The sequence below is a fragment of the Pempheris klunzingeri genome, chromosome 14 (genome assembly GCF_042242105.1).
Source record: "Pempheris klunzingeri isolate RE-2024b chromosome 14, fPemKlu1.hap1, whole genome shotgun sequence".
NCBI lineage: Eukaryota > Metazoa > Chordata > Actinopteri > Acropomatiformes > Pempheridae > Pempheris > Pempheris klunzingeri.
The window spans coordinates 7,959,216-7,986,253 of NC_092025.1; the positions used below are offsets into that span (position 1 = coordinate 7,959,216).

Here is a 27,038-nt window from a genome sequence, read left to right on the forward strand (position 1 = left end):
CAGTACCCCAAGTGTGCCTTTGCAAACGCTTTTGTTTTTAATAGTAAATTCAAATAGACAACAGTGCTGCTGTGCTTTCTGCATTTAACACTTCTATCTGCTCCCTCTGAATTGTTCTGTTAGACGCTGTTTCAAGGGATATGAATCATTATGCATATGAAACAATGGCACAGCTACATTAGCAATGATGAGTCATAGCCCGGTTTCGCTTGAATCCCATCATTCTGTTTTGTTAAGATGGATGGAGAGATCAGAAATGACTGGGCTCAGTGTTGTGGCAGTGTAAGTATCGGAGTAATGTAGGGGTATCGTGCTAATGTGCTGTAGCAGGCTTCGTGTGAATATAGGTCTGAGTTCTGGCGTCATTTGTCTCACAGACAGCGACACTGTACAGCACAATGTCCTTGGCTGTATAAAACACTTTTTTTTTTTTTTCATCGTTGAGATTCAGAAGTTTCTTTTTTTTTTGTTTATTTCATACCAAGTCTGAGTCACCAGTAAGTTAAGCTCCATCTCATGTCTATGTTCCTGTCATCACTGAGGATAAGAAAATACCCTTATGCTTCAGTTATGTCAGGCCTTATTGTATTTGTTGCTCCAAGATGTTGCCTTAAATAGGCCAGAATGAACTCTAGATGTAAAACATAACATTTGCTTAAAGGTCATTGGAGGTGAACGGACCAAAGCCACCACTTTCATAATACCATCTAACCACAATAAACTATAGGTGTGTATGATGAAAGACCACAGCTATAGCAGGCACCCAAGTGTGTCATCTAATTCTTACTGGGTCTCCTACTTGCCCCTGATGTGGTCCGATGCATCTTGTTTTGACATTACTGTGCAAATCAGGTGAAGGTGACAACCGGTTTATAGAATCCTCCCTTTACTGCCGCTAGATGAACAGCTCTGCGGTGTACATTTGTATTGATGATGCTTTATGTTCCTATTTATTTTTTGGTTACCCAATGCTCCCTCAGACTAATATCAATGAACTTGCTTCATGCCAAATGTATGATTAGTGCATGATTAGTTCAAATCAAGCACAACATTTTATCAAACCCTGCAGATTCATTTTCGAATAATCACAGCCGAAATGTAAACAGCAATAGTGGTTTTCTGGTTTGGTGATGTACTGCATGTCTTTTGAAGTTCAGGAAGTAAATCAGTTTGAATTAGAGCAACAGATTAAATTGAACGAATGCCTTTTTTATTGTAGAAAATATATGTTTCCAGTGGGTATAGCCTGAACTACCTTAACAGTTTCTGCCAATATGAAAGAGCAGAAACAATGACATGGTCCTTTTGGATCACTAGTCCCTCACCCTGTCACGTCGAGTGAGGCCGTGAACTCCCAGTCACTTGTATCAACAATGTCATTCTTTCGGTCACTACCCAGAAACCTAATGACAATAGGTCAGGGACACACGGAAGACTGACCAGAGAACAGAGAGTTGGAAGTGATGCACAAAATCGGCAGTCAAACTCACTGCCCCTCTTACTCCCACTCCCTGACATGCCTGAACCCTTCTGTTTGGATCATAAGACCCCATTAATGGAGCAGCCCACCAATTATCCAGGATAGAATAATGTCCCCATAAACAGAGGTGCTACCTATAGCCTGACAGCAGTCTAAAATTTGCATATTTTCCGCCATAGAAATGCAAATTGATATGTCAAAATGTCCTCCAAAATCTAATCAGATATACCAGAGAGGAGTGCATGGCAGGTTTTTAGGGGAAACCTGTTGTGCACAATTTGTAAAATAAGACACAATGTGTAATAATCATCTCTCTGATTACTACTACACAGATTTCATTAGATTTTTTTGCTATGTTCTTCATTGGGTTGTATTTATTAATAGAAACGAATAAATGATCAGAACGGCAGGATTCAATGGAAAAAACACAACCTCGCAATGGCTTAGTATAGTAAACTTCTTCACGGAAAGTATTTATTTGTTCATTGTCATTGTCACGCGAATGCGCAGGTGCAACAACAGTGCCAACCACCGCACCACCATGCTGCCCTCCAAATTATCAAAACCAAATGAAATAAATATAAGAGAAGAAAAATAGTTATCTCCCATTAATAATGTCAACTTCATAGCAAATAGAATTAGTGAGCTAGGCATGTGTTGTAAGTTTATATACCTGCCCAACACTACTTGTGCACAGTGAAACATCCCCTAAGGTAGTACCACAAATACATTCAACCCTCATCATATGTAGCCTAAGCTGATTTCTTTCTGAATAATCGCCGTTCATTTCTTTTTAAATCTGATCAACCTCCACTGATGGAGGGGTGATTTATTCCAGTCTGACAAAGCCCTATACATTATAGTCTTCTTTAAAGCATTGGTTTCAGGTAATGTGAAGCATCCCATAAAGGTGAGTCTAGTGCCATAACACTCTAGTCTTCCACTGGTGTGTGTCAGCTGTAAATATATGTATCTAGGCACAATTGTTTCTTATTTACTGGACCAGGCTGCATGTCAGTCTCTGTTCCACCTTCACGCATGGCAGCCTGACATCCATCCCCTCCACACTGTTCCTCATTGAGCAGTGAAGAGTGAGGCGGGCAGCTCTGTTTTGAGTGAGCTGGATCTTATCAAACTCTTGTTTTGAGGCAATAGACCCATTTGATGGACAGTAATTGAGGTGGGATAAGATTAAAGATTGAGTAATTCGTAATAAAATCAAACCATATTTATGAGCTTTTTCTCTCTGTCAGCATAAAAAGAAACCCAAACAATATCATGATTGAAATATAAAGCTCCTGTTGAGGATGTAGGTTCAGTCCATGTGCTAAGTAAAATGACTGAATATATGGCTGTAGATGCATTTAAATGAAGTATCTTCTCATATCCTGCGTAGTCAAGTATTCAGGTTCACATTTCTAATGTTACAGATCTATAAAATATGATTTGATACATTTTTTACCTCAGAGTGTCAAATCACCCAGCGGCCCCTCTTAGACGCACTGACATCAAGCGCGCTAGAACTCCCAGAGGAGGAGGTGATTTAAACACATCCCTACTCCAAGGAGAAACTTTTTATATTTCCACTCCCCAGATTCTTACACCTGGAGGACTAAGTCAGGAGTGTGAAGTCAAACATTTTCTCTGAAGTAGAAATTAGAAAATAAAAATGCTCCTACTGACATGATGGTTCTCCCTATGTAGAGATGTGTGTTTTGTCTGAACCACAACACTCACTGCTTTAAGGAGGATAACCGATGTTGTGTTTTTAGTCTGCAAACACTGGTAGTAGAATATTAAGACTCCCTGTGCATTTTTTATGAGTTTGTCTATTTTTTCAAAGTTTCTACTATTCCTTTATATAGTAGGTGTATGTTTTGTTATAAAAGACTACAGTTTAACTACTGTGCTTCATTCCCCCATAAAAAAATCCTGTGTTAAAGAGTTGCACATGACTATTTATTAATTGCTTAGAACAGAGAATCAGAGGCAAGATTACGGCAAAACTGGTCATTATAAAATGTGGTGAGCTGTTAGTTGAGATGTTACATATAAATAATTCATTTTAAATGTTGGATTCGTCAGTCTAATGACATAAATGTATAAACTTAGGATAAAACTTTTGTCCCCAGAAGATACAAGTGACTTCATTCTGTGAGTGACCTCAACCAATATTTAAATGAAGCAATAGTAAATATGTTGAAATAAAAGGAAGTAATAAACATGAGCTACAGAGAAATTATCTGATTGATTGAAATCACTCTGCTTCAAACTTTGTTTGAAAAAAATTGCCAACACTGACACTTGATCTCTTTTAGACTCTGTCTCCCATTTTTTTTCTGTTCCCTTTTTATATCAGAGAACCAGTGCTGTTTTAGAAACATCTAACAGGATTAAGAGTTGAGTGCTACATAACTCCCCCACCCATGACTACCTGTTTGAGACACAGAAAGAGGCCATTTCTATGGAAATGCAATGTTTACACGCATGGTAGAAGTCTATTATCTGCCATTTTGAAAATGTTCAAAGCACAGTGCTTCCTGGGGCTTCTCCTATATATTGCTTTCAGCATTTGCTTCCTTGTTTTTCTATTTTTTTTCTGTGTTCATCCAGAGGAAAAACAAATGGTGTAAATGTCCTTGCGCCTGATTAAACACGAGCCCTTTCTTTCTCCTCCATGTCTATAGAGAGATATCTCACTAGTGTCTTCAAAAGTACCTCTTCCACTTCCAGAAGCTGAATGGGGCCTTTTTCACCTTGAAAGCATTTAAATGGAGTTGGAAGGATTGGGCCCTTTTTCTCTCCACTTTAGCAAGGTGTGTCAGGAGTTCAATGGTGTTTTGTGGAGCGTGAAGGTATACACAGGAAGCAGCGCGTCCCCTGCAAGAGAATAAAGTGATAGTTATACATGGACAACGCCACTCAACCTGTGAGAAAGAAAACTCCTCCTCAATGTCTAGCTTTGATTTCAAGAGTCCTTTGCACATTACTTCAAAGGTGTCCTGAGAGGTACGGTGCGGTTTGAAGATCAGTCTGAATCCGGAAAACCACGTTAACACAAGAGCAATGGTAGAATTTCTATTGCATCATGGTTGTTGTTTGCAAGGGTATGCGGTTATTGTGTCCAGTCCACCCCCTGCGGGGTCTAGGACGTACTTCCAACCTTCTCAAACTCACACTCGTACAGCCATACAGTAATATTTCTACTGGTAAGGTTGTTTGGTAGCTGCAGAGGCAGAGAAGAAGCTGCCCACAGAGGTGACACGCAGCACTTAGGAAAACATAACATGTTCTAAATGCACACTCACTGGCCGAGTGTCAGGGGGTGTGAGCAGTGCAGTCACAGCTCGGCCTGGCTTAGCAGTTTGTGAACAGAATAACAATGTAATATAATGCAAAAAATTATTACACAGGTTTGTTGAATACTCTGTTCTCATTGGTCGATTATAGCATTACTAAATCAAGGAAATAATTTGTAAGTCAGTATTTTGTGACATTTTGTTGATTTCTTTAGTACGAAGCCATGTAATAAACAGGATAATGTACAGCGAGAGGCTTCAGGATGATTCAAGACCCCTCTGCTTTTCATTACCCTGTGGCACCTTGTTGGGGTTCGATGTGCAATAACTGTACGGCTAGCTGTGCATTATCCCTCACATCTAATCATGGTTATATTTTTTTGTACGTCAGTATAGGTTAAAAAAAAAAGGTTGCATTTACCTTAATTAACCACTGGTTTAATGCATCACACAGCGATAATGATAAGCTACCCAAATCACACCCATGATGTTGTGCTAGGCTGGCTAAATGCTAAATGCTAAATACTGTAATTCTCATGGCGGATCCGCCAGTGGTGCCTTCTACATTCACTGGGAAACGTTTACCTTCGGTGGTGTGTGAGGACTCTTTTCTATTTTTGACGGTCATTTTTGTCACAGTTGTTTCCGCAGAACCTCGTTCAGCTGAAAAGGTTTTAAAACTTTGAGGAGTGCCGTGGAATGACAAAAACTGTGCATCTCTCTTTTTGGTTAAATGTGTGTGTTTGTGGCTGCAACAATGCAATGTAACGCAGTAAAGTTTACCCACAGTACATTGTGACAGACCTACTTTTTACCGTTATCTAAGTGCATTTTCACCCAAGTAATTGCACTTGTGTTTGAGTAAAATTTAATTTACTCAAATTTCTGCACTGAGTACTTTTACTTGAGTAAGTATTGCATGAGTATTCCGGTCAATTACAGCTGTTGCTAATCAATAAGAACTCTTTAGGCTAGCCAAGACATCTAAATCATTCGTGTGTATGATCAAAAGACGAGGTGTCGGTGCCAAAGGACTCCTCCCTCTTAAAGAAAGGTCTTAAAGAAACACAAAGGTTTCTTGCTCGGGGAGCGTCTGACAGCAAACAACCTACTGTAGAACCATCCGTCTGGATTTTTATTAAAACGAATTACTCCATCGACTGATTTAGCATTTAGTACCAGGTGACCAGCTGTTGGAATACAGTGAGCCAGCTTGTGTTGTGTTTACTCTGTAAGGCTTTACTGTATCACAGTGACACCGTCAAACCACAATAGTCTGCTGTATGATCATCAATTTTCATGGCTTGGTTCAAAATCTACCTTGCCGTGTTGTGTTGGGGCTGTTCAAGCAGCAAATCCCCCTATAGGGACTTTCTGCTTGACCAGTCAGCTGGACCTTCCCCACTTCCACAGTCAGCTCGAGTCTCTCTTTGGTCGGCCCCCGACTACCTCATGTTGTATTGGTGAGGAAGCACGGAACACGTTGCCCTGACAGGATTGAACCCACCCCACACATTATCCTAATAACTTTTGGAACTCAGCCAATCTGAACAATGAAGGGAGATGCACAAGGCGGAAAATAACCTCAGCCACCGAAGGCCCGAGTCACTGCAATTGATGGATTGTACAATCCATCACATAATTGATCTCATATGGAACAATTTGCAGTTCAATACAGTTCAACTTTATTTATTGTATTGAGAAAATTTGAGAGCCAGAGTGACTCAGTGATCTGCAATCCAAAATGATGAGTGGAAACTAGTGGCCTCGTGGGGGGTGGGGGGGGGGATTCTCAGTAGGATTAGGATGATACGGTGCTATAAATCTATTGATTGATTGGTTTTGATGCTTATGTGATAAGTATTCACGGTCACAGTGGAACAACATGCACAGTTTTACCTCTGTCCAGTGCCTGATGTCTTTCTTTGTTGAAATGAGATATTGGAGGGCGGGAGTGATATTTAAAAGAAAATGTAAAGATGCACCTGATAGAAAAATGAAAAGGGAAGGGTAGTTTAAAAAATGCAGGGTTTCAGAATGTCATATACTGCATAACATGACATGGAAGACTATAGCAAGGTGAAAAAGTCACATTCTACCACACCCTTGATATTTTGTATCTATATTAGCTCAAAGCTCTCCATTATTATGTTTGGAAATGAACCCAACAATGACAACAGCATTCAAATATTTTGATGCTACAATTGTAAATCCTGTGTGATACAATATGCACATGATTAACACAGTTAATAATCTTCACCGAGGCTTTTTCAAACCTCTCCAGTCGTAGATGATATGTAAATACTCACCGGTGTAACTTTCAAGGCGTTGTTTCTGGCATCCGCTTGGACTTAACACCCTTAGCCGTTTCGACAGACGTTTGTGTATACAGGATTGGGCTTTGTGGTCAGGACACATGTCTACTCTGTCTACTCTCACTAAGGCTGAGCAAGCCTGGTGTTGAACACACTGTCACACACACCATCTGTTACCTCCAACGCTCCTGGCTTGGACAAACACGGTTATGAGTAGGTAATGGTGCGGACAAAACTTGTGACCTTGACACTGTCTCCTATGTGTGATCAACAGAGAGAGAGAGAGAGAGAGAGAGAGGTAGATTAATGAGAGCCAGCAGCCCTTTTGAGTTTGGTTTTTGTGCGAGAAAGGCAGCAGAATCTTACGTTGCCTGGAAACATGTCAGCCTCAGTGTGTGATGAGAGATGGAGCCTTTTCTCTGCCTTTCTTATCTTATTCAACTTCAAAGATAAACATCAAATCACCTCACTCCATAAACGCACATTCTCTCTTTTAACCTTATGCTACAAATCAAATGCCATTACGCAATTACCGATGCCCCGTGCCATTTTCTGCAGGATTTCTCCATTTGAATGTGATTTTCAATCTCCCAATCATAGGAAGATACCTTTCCCACATGTATCATACCTGTTTTCAGAGGGTGTGTCTGTTGAGGCATTTTGAGGCGGTAAAAGTAAGAGAGATGATCACCATCACCTACATAATGTATATTATTTACTGAAACTATTACAATGTTCAAAAACGGTGGTCAAAAATGTTTTTTCTCTTTACTAATTATAACATTTTGCTTAACATGCCATATTTGGAGCGTATGGGTGGACCTCTGTAAGCCAGCCCGAGTGTCCTCTCAGCAGGATAACATCAAAACAAGATTATATGTAACATGGTGACAAAAACCTGAGATGTCTTCTCCGCTCAGCACAGCACAGCACAGCACAGCACAGCACAGCACAGCACAGCACAGCACAGCACAGCGCTGTTGTGCTGATTTGAAACAGAATAAGTGGACAGTCCTTCATTACATCACACATGTGGAATCTCAAGCCCTGCGTTAAACAATAAGATGCAATATAATCAGCTCTAGGTTGTCGCTAAGCTAAAAATGCGCAGGACTGACAGATGCAACCTAATCCCCTGACATGTTAATGCCTTATTTTAAAATCTCCCGTTTGTGTTATTTACAGTAGACGTAGTCCGGGTGTTGATACAGTACTGCGTGTAGTCTTTTACCATACACAGTAGCGCTCATACTGTCTTCAACTTCATGTCCATAACTCCTAACTTTGGACAATGTCACCTGATGATGCTCATTAATCACCACATTTTCATATGTCTAGACTTAATATTTTAATATCCCTCTTGCATTTCCACTGCAGAATTCCAATATGTCTATTATTGCCCTTCCAACGCCTCGTGGGAAGAGATATGAGATTGATGCTAACATAACAACAGTAAGTGCTTATGATGAATAGCGGCATTAATGTGTATTAAGTCATTTGGTACAATTAGCACTAACATGTTCTTGAAGTTTCCTTCTCAGATCATTAAAGTTCACCTTGATGGATTTTGTGAGGTTATTATTTTTTTTTTTGAAAAGCCTATTTATTATCTCCCTGCACTTCTGAAAGACAGGATGTGCGCTGGGTCAAGTTCACCCTCCTCACAAGATCAGTCAATCGGCTACTTAAATCCTCCGCTGCGCTATGCTTCTCAGGGAAGGAAATTCTTCCCTCTCTATTTTTTTTTGATGCAACTTATATATTGCAGCACTTCCATTTTGTGAAAGGCGTGCATTGTTGAAGCATGGGTAAAAAGCTATTGAGGCACCGTGAAGCTGGGCTGCCAAAAGAACAATCGGACAGGAAAATTCTATTGAAAATATCATTCTCTGATGGATGAGATCTATCCAATTTATATGATTGTGTTCACTTTACACCCCCCTTTGATACAGACTCGATTTAGCCATCGCCCACAATTATTATTCGATCTACTGCTGTGAACACAGTGCCAAAAATGGTTTAATTTCATCCACCAGATCAATAGCACCTGATGCAGCCCATCTCATTCTTGTCTCACGGCAAGGCACTGCATTTATAATGCTATTGACAATATTGAGCAGTATTGATGACAAGGCAGGATAAGCACCTCAGGCAGTGGGCAGGAATGAAGAAATGAAGTGGGTTTTTTTTTTATACCTCTGTAATAGCTTTTTCAACCATGAACATGAAAAGAAAAAGCCAGATTTTGGTTAAGTTATTTGATGTAACGCACTGTGTTTTTGCAGGACAGCGTAGACGTGCATATAGCATTGACAGGGATGGTTTATTGGTGAAAAAGTACAGGGATAATAATACAGAATGTACCAACTCTGTGGGATCAAATCTGCAAGACGGTGGAGTCATATTTGTTTAGTGGGCAAACAAAATGGCTCCAGTGGCAAATCTCAAATTACACTTGCAATGCTGCAAACCAGAGAATTAGCTCGGGGACGTTTTTTTTTCTCTTCTAATTAGATCGCCCTGATTTACTGAATGTGTAGAAGTAATCCTGGTAGCCACGTGGGCACAGGACACTCTCCTGATTAAGCATGTTAGTAAAATGTTTGGAACAGATGAGAAGAAATGAGTTTTTTTTTTTTGTTATTTGGAAGCTGATAAAGACTGCCATGCAAATCTACAATTAAGGAGTAATTACAAAAATCCACCGGAGGCAGTGTTAAATAATTTAATTTAATCTGTTTAATCTGTCTGTCAACAAAATGGCCAAAGCCAGCACACTTTCATTTCAGTGCATTTAGCTCATGCTTGCAAATACTGTGTCTAGTGGGTGAGTGAGTGAGCTGCTTCTGTTCAATTGTCTCCAAGAAGAAGAAGAAGAAAAAAAAAGGGGGGTGAAACAAACACTAACGAGCATCCAACTGTCCACCATGCAAAGTGCCAGTGAGTCTAAGTGTTCATATCTATTGTGTGCGTTATATTCGACCGGTTAGTTTCTCCCAGGGCAGCTGAGTGGTGTGGAGAGGAGAGGAGAGGAGAGGAGAGGAGGGGCTGCGCTGTGCTGCACCGTGCAGCTTCTCACCTCTGGCTCGATCCCTCCCATCCCCGCCTTTCATCTCTCAACTTGTCCCGCGTAAGGATGGACGCGTTCCCCGGCGGTCGGAGCCGCTGAAGTGCCAAAAGAATGCGGTCGGACGGGGGGGAACCATCGGTGACTGTGTGCGCGCGTCTGTGGGCGTGATGTGTTCCGTTGGCGACTGCAGAAATTTCCAACGTGTCGGCGAGTCGACGGACCACTGCTCACTGGTGCGCTCTTTGGAGAGGAAGAATGGACACGCGAATGGTTTCCTTCAGCGGCTGAAATAACTGTTTTGGTTGTTCTACTTCACCAACTTGAAACAGTAAATTGTCACAAAGTGGCACAAGTGAAAACAGGACTGACTGATTCATTGATTGTTTTTTTTTTTTTTTCCGCTTAAAGAGGAATTCATGCGCCGATAGTTTACGGGGCCAATATGCCAGAATGGGTCCTCTACGGTATTTATTTCTCTGTGGACTTCTGTACACCCAAACCGACGGTAAGTTCATGAATACGTCTGTTACTAAATGTTATGGTTGGAATCCTGCCTTGCCTCACATTTAGCCTCAGAAAAGCACCCTGTGCTGTGACCTGAAGCGTATTGAACCCATGCTCTTGTCAGTTCCAGTGAATCCACATAGATTCTGAATATGGTATCCCACTAGAATTTGTCTCTTCCTCTTAAATTCGGGCTTAAAATCATAAAAGCAAAATGCCAATGCGCCATATATATCACTGTGGGCTCATCTGGTCTTGGTGGAAGATATCGTGCCAGGCCAACTACTTAATGGCTAGACGAAAGTTACTCATTTATTTATAAGGGCTGCCTTAATTGAACACATTTGTTACTGAAGTATACACTCTGACAATGTTAATATGGTGAATTATTTTCACAAACTTTTCTCTTTTTTTTTTTGCATTCTCAAAGAAAGGAGCCTATGTTTTCAGTGAATTAACTACCTTAGGTCTCATATGCTGATTGTGCACACATAATCCTTCAAAAGTGTTTGTATAATTTATAACCTGCGCTCACAGTTTGCTGTAAGGGATCTATCTGTGGTCGTGCTCAGTGTGGCCCACTGCAAAAAGGATGCTGACACAGATGATGGAGCTAACTGTGTGTCCTATAGCTGAAAGGTCTGATGTGCCATAGAGAAGATGCTTACTCATTTAGTCTGGAAGACACCCCCCTACCCCCCTACCCCCAACACATGCACACACATGCACAGTTTGTGTCTACAAACCATGTGAAATACATGGCCCACTGTACATATGCACAAATGCAGCATTTTAAAGGTAACTCTACGATTCCTGGTGGGAAGTGTTTGTCCTCATCATGAAGTGTTTTGTGCTACTTTGTCCCCTGGTAGCCCGTAGAACATAAATCTGTGTCAGTAGAGTAAATGAAGTGCAGGTGTGATCTGCAAAGTGGGTGTGGGCTTGGGTGGTTCGAGGACATTTGGATGAGTGATTTGAGTGTTGCCACTTTGTTTGGTACTGCACATCAGTGTGTGTGCAATCTAAAGCAGTGCAATGGATCTGCAATCAATCCCACAGTATCTTTGGGAAGCCTACAGTAATCAGTTTTTCGTCGACATAATTTCAGGGAGGCGCTGATTGTGGTGGTAGTTTGCATTAGACTGCTGCTGAAAGATGTTTCCTATGTGTTGTTCAGCCAGTTTTACATGCATGTGGGTTAAATCGATCTTCTCAAAAACAGGATTACTTTGAGGGCTCCTGTGTTGGCTTGTAATCACTTCTGCAGATATATGTAATAAACTCAGGATACATTTCAACCGTTTTTGGATTTAGTAGTTAAAATTCCAACATCAGTGAGTAGGAGGCGCAAGTAATCCCAGTGGATGGTGTCTGACTGACGATGCCTGTGGTAATACTGTAGGTAGTCTGTGATGTATTAGAGAGGATAATGCTGAGAGTTTGCAGTCCATGCATAAAACAATTCATATTACACGGACAGCGAGCCCATTTGGACTGTTTGGATCTATTCTAGTCTTTTATCAGTATCAGTGATTTTGAATTTAAGGGACTGACAGACTGACTTTGTAGTTGTGGCATCTCAAATTTAATTTTCAAATGACAGAACTGAACTGTCAGAACGAACCTGAGAGGCAGGGGCTCTTTGCTTGACCGTCAAATTAATCGTTTGGTTATAAGCCTAAATTGAGTTCCTCTGAACTCTACTGGTAGACAGATGTCAGCTCAAAGTGACTTTTTATTAAAGTGGCCCCTGCTTACAAGCCCTAACATGTTCCTGACCAGCTTTTTCTGCAAGACCTTGAGTTTCAGCTTCAGCACCATGGACAGATCCCTATAATTAGACAGACTGGAGAAGGAAAAAAAGAGCTACAAAAAGCTTGATGCTTAAGATAAGCCAGAGCCAGTTTGGCCCAAAAAAATTTCTGAATCTATCGTTTAGCGAGAATCTCCATTTTAAAATTCCAGCCAAAGTATCACTGAATTTATTACCTGAGCAGTTACCAATACAGAACTGTTCATCTGTGAAAGTGCCAACGTTTAATTCAAAGAGTCACATAAAAAAAAAAAAAAAAGCCAAATATCCATCCATCCATTTATTTTCTATCCCCACTTATTCATATTCTGGGTCATGGGGTGCTGGAGCATGCATTGAGCAGAAAGCAGGCAAACCCCCTGGACGGGGTGCCAGTCCAGGGCTAACAGATTGACAGGACCCTGAAGGATCTTCTTGCTGTTAGATGACAGTACCGACCACTGAGCCACTGAGCCACCCACAACTTAAATCATCTAATTTCAATTCTGTCGTCTGACAAGCACAAGTCTCAGACTCTGCATCAGCCACAGTGGAGACTTTGTAATGGGACAACCAATTAGAAGAAGTTAGTATTTCACCAACTGTGTGTATTTTGTGCGTCAATGCGGATGCACATAAATGTTACTTAACCAAGAGACGCGTGTTAAAAACATAATGTATCACCATGTTTTGGTGTGTTGGCGCCAGCTAATGGAATGCTTTTTGTCAACAAACCTCTTAACATTATAGACTGTCGCATCAATTTTACTCACATTCACAGCTTTATTTCAGTTGCTGTGAGGCAGCCAATCATCATGGTTGCCTTTGCAATTTGTATGATTTGTCACCATCAGAGGCAAAAAAAAAAAAAAGACAAGAGACCGTGTAACATCATTTTCATTTATTTATATCTTATTTATTTCTGTGCCTCACTCAAGTCCAAAAAAGGTCTGTTCTGGCGACTCAGGAATCGCACTCCAGGTTTGTTTGCACGCCCACGACAGAAAAAGGGAGACCTTTTAACACATGTTATAATGCGATCATACACCATGAAGCAGATGAGAGTCGTGATACTGTCGTGTCTGTAAACAAACACGGTGCCACCACATTTGGGTCATTCTTCTGTGACATTTAGATGTGGAATTTGGAGAAACGGCACTGAATTGAGCTAAGGTGTTCACATGGCCAAGTAAATGCAAAGAGCGAGCGGGGTAAAGGTTGTTAACTGGCTTATGATGCCATTCTTACCAGGATAGTCAGGATTAGGCATCCTCATGACATTTGCTGTGGACCGACTATCAAATACCTACAATAAATCCAAATATTATCCATTTTAACATAAAAATGTAACCTTTAAGGAGGAAAATGAATTCTAAACTTTGCTTATTGACACTATTACAGCACAGAGTGAAAATGTAGCAGTTGCTGTTCTACACCCACTGAGACTACAGTGACATATTTGATGTCAGTGTTTGATGAAACGTGTTAATGAAAAAGCTAATGAGATGTAATGACTCCTCAGCTCCGGTCTGTGAAAGTAAACATGTGAGTGCAGTATCACAGCTTGTAGTGAGGAACCAGACACTAATCTACTTTCCTTTCAAGAACTTTAATGAAATTACACTTTGCTTTATTGACAAAATGTTTGCACATCTATTGTTTTATTGATCTTGTTCTTTTAGCAGTGAGAACTAATGGGCCATTTATTTGAGCTTTCTTTATTTTCAGAGATTCAGTCTGTCATTTTACTTTAGTCAACACTGGCATCGTGTTCTACAACTCCCTTTGGTGATACTCGGTAGTAAGCGGCTGCTGTTTTGCTGTTTTTGCAATGCAGTTCGATTTTTTTGTCGACTAAGTTGATGTTTTAATAGGTTGCACTCTGTTTTGCCATAGTTCCTATTGCTGCTCACGTTAAATAAGCTGCATTTATTCCAAACATTCTGCTGCTGCCGCTGCAACAAAATTAAGATCCATTATTTATGTATACATCAATATTCTGACTATTTCTTTAATGGGACTTTTTACTCTCTCTTTCCCCTCCAGGGTCTCGTCTCCGCCAGGAAGACTTCCCTCCCCGCATTGTGGAGCACCCCTCTGACCTCATTGTGTCCAAAGGGGAACCAGCCACTCTCAACTGCAAGGCAGAGGGCCGTCCAACCCCTACGGTGGAATGGTACAAGGATGGGGAGCGTGTTGAGACTGACCGCGACAGTCCCCGCTCCCACCGGATGCTGCTGCCCAGCGGGTCGCTCTTCTTCCTACGCATTGTGCACGGGCGACGGAGCAAGCCCGACGATGGCAGCTACGTGTGTGTGGCCCGAAACTACCTGGGAGAGGCTGTAAGCCGGAACGCATCTCTGGAAGTAGCATGTAAGTCTGAGTTTTCATCACATCCACCTGGGCGCAAAGGTAATGCCCTGGTCAAAGAGATCTCAGTGTTGCATGATGGAAAAATGAGAAAACTGTGCAGTATTATGCAGTGTGTGCCGAGGTTGGTAACCTTTTGTGGGGTGTATGAAAACTTAATGTTGAATCTGAAAAATGTGGAGTTGATGTTAAACTAAGCATAACATTTTTGGGCTGTTGTGCTAAGGGATCCATATATAAGATGTCATCTGTCATAATATGAGCAACGTCACCTATCCACTGAACCTACAAGTGTGTGTGTGTGTGTGTGTGTGTGTGCATAGCATGTGTGCGCACATGTGTGTTGGGATATGTTTTCAGACTGCTAGTGAGACCTGTTTGGATGACCTGTTTGAGTAATGTATGGGCAGAGCTGTGAATCGCTCCAGGGAGGGAGAGAAAAAGGGGGCAGGATTTTAACCTAGCTAACTCCCATTCACTGTTTGGTTTTGGAAAGATGCAGCCTGCTCCCAGCCAGTTCTCTCCCTGTGTGGGAGAGAGGCGCTCTGGGCTATTCACATTTCCATTATGTGCTAAACTGAGCTGATTTCTTGCCATGAACAAGATGCACACACGCTCGGACGCACACACTGATATACATGCATGCACACACAAACACCCACACCGTCTCTCCTGCTCTCTATTTCTCACTCTCATAGAGATGTAGTACACAAATAAGAAATAAGGAATTCCAGGCAAACAGTATCTCGCAATTTGATTTTAAATTCACAAAACATTCACCTGCCAACGTACCACTATATACTGTACATATACACACCCAGTGATTTCATTTTAGCTCTATTTTGAATCACAAAATAGGGCCTAATGCCTTAACTATGATGTATATAGTAGTTTGTCGTAATAAGATGTGAAAGGTACTCTCCACGTCAGTTATGGTGTATAGGGTGCTTTTGTGACTTGTGCTCATTTGTCACCCAGTGTTGATTTGGGGAAGTCATGGAATAGAAAAAGACTAACTGAGACAAGAGCTCTGAACCTAATAGCAGCTCAGTCCAGACATTATCTGAGATCTTTTTGTATGCCACATCCTCTCTTTGTCTCATTGCATTTTCCACATTAGACACTTATATTTCTATTGTCTTTTTTTTTACTGGTGCTGTTTCCTCTTCTTTCTCTCAAATCAATAGTGGCAAACTGTCCTGAAAATACTAATGCATAAGGAGATGCTGGCTATTTGAGAAGACACAAATCTGCCTTAAAATAGGAATTTGTCTGTGTGTGTGTGTGCCCCGTTACAGGATACAGATATTGTGATGTTTTATATTCTAGTTGATAACAATCTAGCACTATAACAGCATCCCTGTGTCACTGTAATCAGAATTTACACTGCCATGTACACCACATTTACATTGCACATTTTGAAGAGTACAGCTGTATTTGAAGATGGTGAATAATTCTCTCTCATAAAGAAACCAGAGACCCAAAACTGTCGTCATAGCGTCAAGAGACAAATGTTATAGCTGCTCCACTGATTCCCTTGACTGAATAGTGGCCGACTTTATTAACACAATGACTGTGGCAGAGTGATTTTGTGGGGATTTTCTGGTTCTCCTTAAATACAAAAAAAAAAAAAAAAAATCTCATTTGTGTTTTGCAGCTCAAACAGGCATTCTGAATTCATTTTCGAAGTAATTGTCACATTCGTTCTAAGTGTAGGAGCTGCAATTATTATTGACAAATATTTTTATTGTTGGAAGAGAGGCACGGCACTTGCATATCAGCAACACATATGGAGGGTAAAAATAACAAACATGTTATATTGTGTTGCAAATAGCACATACCAAACATACAGGAGCTCAGTCTGAGTAAACACAGAATATGCTCTCATCTTCGCTCCAGAGATGCTTCGGTGTCTCTTTAAATTCTGTCATATAAGTCACAACTGATGTATTGTAGAATACTTGGATCATTCTTGAAGCCTTGTTTAGATCTCTTCATGAATTTTGCTTTATGCAAGCAGGCATCACGATCTTTAGGGTTTAGGGGAGATCAATGTTTGCATGGCGGGGTCCACCATGTGCTTCAATAAGTCTGTGTATGCTCTGGTTTCTTTATGGCCGTACAGAAAAACTACAGGTCTAAATACAGTCATTTTTAATGTGCATTCACTGTTATGTCATTATTATCTTTTGTTTTTTCTTCTAACTGTATATATTTTTATGCTCACTTCAAGAGCTAGAAACCACATCCAGATATCTTTCCCACAAATTAAGCCACAAATTTCAAAAGTTATTCTAGTTGTGTTTGCCAGTTGAAATAACAGACACTAACATATTTCTATGTTGTCTCCTCTTGGGCAGACAGTGTCAATAAGTTGCTTTTTTCTCTTAGATAAAAGACAGTATGACCAAGACAGCCTCTAGTTGTCTTCGTGTAATTCAGAACATCATGGCTACAGGGATGCATAATCGCAGGACTCCTTTGGGGGCTCGAGGATTCTGCCAGTATTGCCGCAGCCAAAGTTGTCATGCAATGCTGCGGGTGGGAGCAAGCGGGTAGATGAAAGTGCTGTGGGGATGCTCTGACAGTGAGACTAGCTCAAAATGGTCTGTTTCTTTAGAGTCCACACACATTCTCAATTTTTTCTAATGGGCTGTAGCATTGTATCTCAACCAGTGGCTCAGAAAATGTAGCTAACCAGAGGGGTGCTGCTCCCTTCGGCACATTTGTGCTGTACAAGCTCAATTTTGGTGGTTCGTTGTGCATTTTATGAGCTTCAGCCTGACTGAAATTTGAAGAGGCATTATTCATTCCTTGTGATGCAAAAAAAAACACTTTAGCTGTTTAAGGTCGTAGCAAAGCTTAAAATATGTAAATTATGTAGATATGCCAGACAAATCTACAACTGGCAGCCTGGAAAAAAAACAAAAAATATATCTCATAACATTTGTTTGTCTTATGAATTAACCAAGCTTTACTAAAAGATAGTTTTTTTTTCTACACAGTTGTTTTTCCATTGACATTGCACAGTGGAGTGCATGACAAAGAATCAATGGACAGCATCCAAGCAAAATCATATTGTATGTCTTGTGTTGGTATTGATCTTCTAAACCGACCGTGGGTAGGATGGCAAAAAAAGTCCCCCCCCAAAAAACAGGCAAAGCACACACAGTTTTCCTCAAATCTGAAGAAATAGTTCCTTTTACTTCATCGTGTATTTATTCGCTCCTCTATTTGCTTTATTACCTACTAATACACCTGTCAGTATTTCAAAGCCATTGCCTGTTTGAAGTAGTTTCTTATTCCTTTTAGCTTGTTGCTCTTGGGCTTAATCATCCCAATTTAGGCTCACTTCAATACAACTGTGATAGCATTACATCCATTAAGAAAGTATTAACATATTTTTTTTTTTATTCCATCAACATGGTTATTTCATCTTTGCTAAATCTTGTAGCATGCTGTGGATATTTTACATGGTGGAGGATTTACATGGGAAGTGGGTTACACTGAATATATAGCTTGCTTTAGTTGAAAATGATGGAACTAATCCTACGTGAGATGTTTTTTTACACGGGAGAGAAATGAATTTGATCCAAGGGCAGCAGGGGAACATGTACTGTGTCAGCCGATAGACCTTCATTGGGCACAAAACTGGAGTATCTTCACCCTTGTTGAAATTCTATTTCCTGTCTTGTTGGGAGCATATTTGACACAATTGATAACATCAGCCATTTCACAGAGAAACGAGGCCACGTCTGTTTATTATTAGAAGGTCTTGTATTTTTGCTCGATAAACAACACTCATTGTGTTTTTCGTACTGTTGCAGCATGTCACTTGTTTCTCACATCCAAGTATGTAATTTTAATAATCAACAGTCACCTGCTGTCAATGTGTACAATCACACACGGCCAACCACCGAGCCAGCTTTTCACATCTCCAGTCTGTTTATTCAGACGCTGCAGCTGAGCACTACTTCAGAGCAACGTCAACAAACAACTGCGTGACCTCCAGGCCACCAGTGGACTGGCACTAATCATCAGAGTGAGTGGCTGTTGATGGAATTAGAGCAGCTCCCTCAAACTATTAAGAAAGGACGGAAAGACATAAACAGTGATGTGTTGAGGGGAAGTGAGGGTGGAGGGGCGGCACATGCAGGGGTGTTCATTAGTACAAAACTCAAGAGCAAGATGAGTCCCCCCTCTGTTTGACTGTGCTAAGTGAATTAGAAGTATGGTCACTCAGTCAGACAATCATCAGTTAAATCCTCCCAGTCACGGCAGGCTAACAAACTAAGCTAAAAATCTAGTGTCTGGATTGTGTTTTTAGTGCCCCTGGGGTAATTGTTTTGATGAAAGATTAAACACACAGTATAGTCATTTGAAATGAATTGGTAGAATTATTGCTCGAGACGGTACAAATTCTGAGCTGACATCTACAGAAAGGCTCTATTAAAAGCCAGAGTCATTAGGATTCATCCACTGGGGATCATGAATGTCTGTCATGTCAAAGCGAGTAATAGTTGTTGAGATACAGACCTCCAGACGGACGTCGGCACCCAAAGAGCATGGCTGAAAAATAAAAGCTTGGCTAGATACCAATAGGGATTAATGAGAAAATATGTTGTGTTTGTCTTTGTTTCCTTTTTGACTTCTGTAGTTTGGGGAAACTACCTAACTACTAGCTGACCACTGGAATTGATATGATTCTATCAGCTAGACTGTTTGACTAGAGATTGCTTATCAGAATTGGTTAGTTAACTAACTAAATTATTTTGCTCCTTAGACCAGGGGCCTGGTTTACCAAATTTGCAGTGTGCAAACTATGATTGGCAACATGCAATTGTTTCCTCTCGCTCATTTTCACACGTTCCACTAATCAAAACAAACAGCATAATTACAGCCCATGCATAAGCATGCAAGAGTCCTGTAGCACTCACAGATTTATCTGTAATTTGCCAGACAGTTGTTTGCGATCCGTGGGAAGTGGAATAGGCACCCTTCCCGCATACACGAGCGTATTACACTCACCACACCGCGTCTGTGTGCGGAATTGTTTGAGAAAATGTTAGCACTTAAGGATAACCTGTGGTTGTACATCAAGAGAGATAGGAATGCTTTGAATTGTTCCAAAGGTTGCCAGAAAAATGTATTAATACGACCTCAGCTTGTGTTGCATCCTCATCCTCATTCTCTGTGTTCCTTTGAGCCACTCATCACTGTAGACTATGGAGTAAGCAAGAGTAGCCTAATTAGAATAATTTGAGAGTCAAAGCCATGCTTTCTGCAGGCATGAAACAATGTTCTCTCCAAAAGTGCATCACATGGAAGGAATCAATTATCCCCACCTCCATATTTGTGCTTTGCAACTGGCATTACACCACATGGGTAGTGGATTAGAAAGTATTTGTGTTTGGTCAAGCCTCCGGTAGGTCCAGCCCTTTTTTTTGTTGTTGTTGTGATACTAGAAAAGAGGTTGTTATCACCCACTTATATTGTTAAGTTAGCACTAGCGATGCGATTCTGAAAATGTATTACATCATTTATAGTAAGGTTCATTGTCTCTATTGGGAGCCACTCTCTGGTGTTTTGGAAAGTGGCAACTTGCCATTTATCATGCATTTCACTCATACCCATTGACAACATCCAAAGTTAGTGCCTGCCAGCCCTGTGTGTTCCCAGGCAGACTGTCAATGTTTTCTGTCAGTAGATAGGTTGGCCACATTGCACCATCTGTTGCCAGTCCAACAGCCCTCCTGTGTACTTATCCCCTGTTTGCCTTCCTCTGCCTCGCTCTCGTTAAGCCGGTGCAGAAAACTGAGTTTTGTGAACCCAGATGATCAGAACTGATCTTTCTCAGCTGCCAAGGTGTTGAGGATAAGTTTATCTTCTCTTTATTTTTGTCATTATCACACCTTCACTATATTGTGAAATAGTATAATATAAAACTTGATCAAATAACTTAATTCCATCATAATTTTGACACCATGATGCAACAGAAAGAACTATTGCATGATATTTCCTGGGGTGTTCTGCTCTGGTCAGTGAGCTCTGATAAAGAAAATACGCTGGGGGAAAACATCAATCTGCCGTTTTGGTAAAAAGTAAATATTACCTTATAACCCTAACCCTTGTGTGTGACACGTGGAAGTGCAAAAGCCTTCCCCTTGAGCCAAATCAGTGAGATGTTAGAGATACCGCAATAAAACAAGCTGTGTTTCATCATTCTTCCAAGTTTCGACCGAAAGAGATTCAACAGTCACGTTTAGGTGAAGCATGTATGCATATGAATGGCAAAGTGCATTCGGTGATGGGCATCTGTTTGTATTTGTGGTAAAAGACCTATCATTGAAGCACAGACCCAACTTAGATGCATAAAGCTGTCAATATACTTGCACTTCCAGAGCATAATTCTTTAGAGGCCTGAAGTGGAGATTGCACTAGACAAAGTGAGGCACAAATCAGTCCTCCCCCCCTCCACCCCCCCTTTATCTTTCATCCCATTCACACTGAGGCATTTTTGCAGTGAAGGCATTCTGCTGTTGTCAGGCAGGACATTATCAGCTATCTATTTCTTTTTTTGCCAGCAAGCTACACGTAACTGTTTACATCAGCTACGTTAAGGCAATCAAAAACACAGCAGTAACTGAGACACAAATCTAAAAATGTACCCAAAGGTTCAAGTGCCCCAGTAATGTTCCTCTAAGCTTGATGTTTGTTGTTTATGTCGAGGCAAGTTTTGTCCTTTTAATCAGATACAGTGGCTCCGGGTGGTCAGTAATAAGCACTACTAGCTCTTCTCTCCGTTTCTGTTGTTGACAGTGCTGTTGGGAAAATACATCCCCAGAGCTCTTACGATTAGGCAGAGAAAACGCTGCAGTGCTCCAGAGTGTTTATCTATTCAGAGTTGAACTTTATCTAACTCGGGGCACTTAGAGCCCCTTGTTCAGATTCTCAGAAAATACATACAAAAAATGCACAGTTGCTTTAAACCATTTGAACTGAATCAGATTAACGTGCTAAGAACATGTCTGATGTAATCGCAGTCCCTGATTGGGGCTCCATGGGTCTGACAAAAAAATCCCACCTATTCTATACAGCCTGTAGGTTTCATTTTTTACAGGTGAGCATGTCATATTTACAATAGCTTTAGCCTGCTATATTGTAGTGTATTGGGATGAATCTAATAGCACCACAATGGATGACAATTACGAGCTCTTTGCTGCATGTGTCTTCACTCTTGACTGATTAATTTGCAAATCTGTCTGTGACGATGAGTGCATTTTAAGGAAGGTTCCGGTCTGAGGACAGTGGGCTGTTCCTTTCAATACGGTGACACAGGAAGTCAGATATATGTATAATAATAATGTGTAGTTGATTGCCATCTGTGTTCTCACTCCAGTCGCTGTAGTAGAATCCCACAGGACCATTTGCATTTTGTGCATACTTGCTGTAATTGCTGTTCAGTGTGGCGGTTGATTATAATGGCATATTTGCCTGTAACGTAGCTGATGAAATGGCCATGAAACCTTTTTGAACAGCTCAACATGTCTCCTCATTTGGTATTTTGGTCTTTATGTCGGTGCAAGACAATAATAAAACAATACCAGTCAGTTTCATACAGCTTTGGAACCATATAGAAGATTTATTTTGCCTTGCTTAAGGTGGTTTAATGCTTACAGCAGTGCAAATATAGAGGTGGCCAGGCCAGGCGAGTGGAACTAATTTATGCATATTTTTTGGCTGAAGACAGTGAGATAAGGGGCTAGCATCTGGTGCTAACTGGACCATGCTCACTCCTTGGAGGTCTGTGCATTATGAGGTTCGGTAAGTTAGCTAAGGGCTAGCATCTGGTGTTAATTGGACCATGCAAACACCTTTAAGAGCTCTGGTGCACTTTCTTACAGTTGGTTGGAAGAAACATATGCCTGGTGTGAAGAAGCATACTAACTGGATTTACTGTGTTGAAGCTTGCTGTAGCTTTCTAATTCTTTTGAGAAGCAGCTGTATATATAAATTCAATATACACTTCAACATATTACATTTTAGACTCAGTAGACTTGAATGGCTTTATGTACTCAGTGGTCACTTTATTAGGTGAAGCTATGCAGCCTTAAGCAATCCAGTGCAACTGTTCAGTCCAATTTTATGATACCTGTAATGTTCAGCTTTTGTTGACAGTGTCGTAGAGGTGTTAATTAAATTATATGTTTTAGCATTGAGGTCATAGTCAGTGACGGTGTTGCACTGGACTGCATTACACCGAGACGTGTTTCTGATATTCTGCCTCGCTTGTGTATGCAAATTAGACACACCTCTCGGTATAATGTAGTCCAGCAGGACACCACCTTTTACTGTGACCTCAATAATAACATTTAATTGAATTCACACATTTCTGACAACGTCACCAAAAACTGAATATTATGAGCCTTGTAATGACGGATGTTGTGGAGGGGCTGTTGTATTGCACTGCATTAGCTTGGCAGGTGTCCCTAATAAAGCGGCCACTGAGTGTCTATTATACTTTGGTAAATGCTTTTAGGTGGTCGTGCCATTCTCTTGAATCTTACTATCTGACATTAATTGGCAATAGGCAACTTTAACATGAATTTGACTTTAAATCGTCTCCATTTGGCACTAACACTTCTCATATTTCTCTATAACAATACTACTTGATCCACTTCATGTAATATGTGTAAAATTAGTTTTTATTTCAATAATACGTCAACTCACCTTTACATCTTTTTCCCAATCAAGACACAATTATATTTCTGTCAAACATTTCTGTCGGTCTTTTTATTTATTTTTTTTTTTTAGTTTTTTTTCATTTGCCCTTATGGAAATGATTTAACCTTCCTGGATGTACTGTTTTATTAAATGCACCAGCAAGTTTAGGGGTTATGTTGGAATGTTGGAAAGAATAAATACATATCTATAGTATCTTGTGCCTGATGAAAGGTTGTGTCGAGAGTTCATGAATTAGAACAACTCGACATTGTCAATTCAAAGATGCATGGCTTAAACTAGCCTAGTCTGCATTCACTGTAAGGTCCAGTCTGATGACAACAGCAGTCATTGCCATCCATTAGTTTAACAGTGGATGGCAAAATTCTGGTAAAGGTCATACTGGGTTAAGCTGCTCCTATGCACTTGTCACAGCCTGTGACTGAGGAGGCCTGTTATGAATAAACCAAATATTCCTGTCTGCCTGAGGTGTCCTGCCCACAGATTGAAAATCCTCCAGCAGCACAGTGGAAGGGTACAGCTGCCAGATTCTCCGTCCCTATCTGACAGACAGTGTTTCTCATGCAGCTAGGAAAAAAATATGTTTACTGTCGAGATAGCCTTGAGTGTGAACGCTTAAGTTGCACCAGTCCAAGACTAATGGTGAAAAATCAGCCAGATATTTGAAAAAAAAAAATTTGAATACCTGATATTTTTATTTCACCCACACTATACATACTTTTGATCATTTGACTTTGTGTGTGGGCAGATGCCATACCACACAATGCATTTTAAAATGTGATGGATCACAAAATGATTCATTACATGACGCTGTCCGCCTTTCAAGGTGGCGCATTGTGATGCCACGTGCAGTACATTATTGTCCATCGTTTAATGCAGACGTGTTTCAACATTTGAATTTGAAATATGGCTATACATCTCCTTTTAGATGAGTTGGCGCTGGCTTAAGCTACTCCATTAGCAGACCTTGAGTGAGGCCTTCACACTTTTGCAGATACAGCTGTAACTTATTGCTGCTGTCATCTGCGGAAGCTGCAGCAGGGTGTAGCCTTCTGTCGTCTGAGAGCTGCATTCAGCCGCGTTTCATAACCACTATGTAAAGCCAGGTATCGGTGTTACAGACGGGATTATAGTCCGAAAAAAAGTTAAATCGCATTAGTAATAATCAAACTGACCCCTAGCGATGCCCATGTGCTCATACGTGTGTGTCTGTGAGATGCCGCGGGTGCTTTTATTCGTGTGTGATTGTGTGTGCATCTGAGTGTAACAAAGCCAAGTCATGTGTCTCTGAGCAAAATGATAATGGTTCATAATTGTTGCTGTGCAGTGATTGATGTGCAATTTCTGAATAAAAACTTGTCTTGGTATGTGAATAAGAGGGCATCTTCAGGCTGATTTGCTGCTAATGAAAAAATGAAACACAGGGACTTTTGCACATTCACAAGCGGTAGTGTTGTATTGTAGTGTCTTCATCCTTTTTCTGGCATATTAAGCAGGGCTGGAAGCAAAATATCCTGTATTTTCATGGTGTGAAGCCTCTAATTTGATCAAGCTTATCCACTCCCTTCAGTGGTCTCCAGTCTGGCTGGGGTGACAAGAGTGAAGAACATCACCAAGCCAGCCAGAGGAGCTCTGCAGTCGGTTTATTATTTATGTGGCCTACCCAACATCCCACCAATCTAGGACAAAGCGCTGCTATAACTGCTAAGTGTCATATTCCAGACTTCCGTTTGCCCATTCATTCACCTCCATCACATCAGTTTGCCCAGAAATGGTCAACAACTCTATCCATTGAAGCCCCTGATTCACAAGAAGTGGAGAGTGCCAGGGCCAGGGCAGCACTGAGATGACATCAGACTTCCCCAGCACACACCTCAGTGAGTAAAAAGGAAAAGGGAATATCCGGAAGCTTGATTAATTCATGAAATCCACTGAACGTAGTATCTTTCTTTTGTCCACTTCTACAAGCCCACACACTCAAGCGTCTGTCTCCTCGTGCTTTTTACCTGGGTTAGGTTCTTTCATAAATAAATTCTCTATAGAGGACAGATTGAGTGCCCTTCTATGGCCTGTCACTGCCTTTTATACCAACAAATCCTCAAAGTGCTTGCGCCCCAGTGTGTGTCAATTCATTTTCCACTCTTGTGCAGGATGTAATTGCGACAAGGCAGCAAATAAGATTCTCCCCCATCTGACATGTGTCTGTTTGTGTAAAGCAGTCAAGAAGTTACTGTTGGTATTGCAAGGGCACAGGGTTGGTCTGGATGTCAGTAGCCTTTTTTCTCACTTCACATTCTTCTCAATAAGCCACTTGCAGACTCCCTGTTACCACTCCCCCTTAGATTACTGCCTCATCTCCATCATCGTCACATCATTTGGTGGCCTTCATATCCTCAATCCAAAGACCTGTGATCCTTTAGCTTAGAGATATGTGTTGGGTTTTTTTGCCACTTAGTTTCTAGGTTTTCAGGATGGTGCCTTCCACCTCATGGAATTCTGTGCAGTTCCACTATGCTCCATTTACTGTACGATGTGAGGACTCTTAAGTCCTTCACTGCAGCTGTAAAAATCCCTTATCTGAATTAAAAGTGATAGGAAGCACATGCCGTGAGCAACAGGGCCTATACTGGCTTAGCTTCATACTTAAAGACACTTTACACTAGTCCACAATGAAGGATGGCATGCCGTGTAATTGCACTGGTTGTAGAAGTGAAACATTTTATTGCAAAAGACTGAAAAAAGCCTTTTCGTTCACAACCAGTGCTTTTTAGTCTCACAGGAGACTGGCCTGGCCGCTGTAGAGTATGCGGTAGGAAAAGGCTTATTTCAGCCTGAATTGAGTGTAAATGTGAAGCAGACACAACAGGGCTAAGTGGATGTTGCACAATAGCAGCGTAAGAGCCACAACACTTTGCTATTCCATGTTTTTACCTTTTCCCCTCAGCAACCCTTTATGTTCCGGGCCAAGTATTGGAGAGGGAAAGTTGACCCAATATACCACCTATACGTGCATCATGAGTGAAACCATAGCATGAGATCTAAACATCGTAATGTAGAATGAGTCTGCTAGCAAGCCGTCATGAAAACAATATAGGTAACATCCATTTAAATATAAAGAAGGCAACAATGTGGAAAGTAGGTTTATAAAACACTTGTGCTCCTGTGTAAAGGATGATGCTCTCATGGTTAGTGGGTTAGCTTAGTCTCATGCTCCAGTGGTTAATGTGCACTAGTCCATTGCTGCAGATGTTGTCCGCATGGGGACAGGAGCTGAGGAGTGACCAACACAGCTCAGCATGGGGAGGGATGGACAGTGTGTTCCAGAACAGATGTTACCAGCCTTTGTGCGCTTGTCATTTGGGCTTTAATCTGGTCAGTGAAGGGCATTAGAGTATATGGAAGGCAAAGGGGAGGGATGCTGCGTGCATGGGGACCCCAGCTGTCTGCACCTTTCAGAAGACCTCCT

At 41.0% G+C, this 27,038-nt stretch overlaps 1 protein-coding gene across 1 annotated transcript in view; it reads left to right on the forward strand.

Annotated features, from left to right (window-relative positions):
• The first annotated feature begins 10,614 nt into the window (after nucleotides 1-10,614).
• The window catches only part of LOC139212626 (roundabout homolog 2-like), a 71,727-nt gene continuing 55,303 nt past the window's right edge, over nucleotides 10,615-27,038 (forward strand). Inside the window, exons 1-2 of the mRNA XM_070843099.1 lie at nucleotides 10,615-10,669; nucleotides 14,507-14,833. Of these exons, the coding sequence (XP_070699200.1) occupies nucleotides 10,615-10,669; nucleotides 14,507-14,833 (382 nt within the window). The remainder of the gene's footprint in view (nucleotides 10,670-14,506; nucleotides 14,834-27,038) is intronic.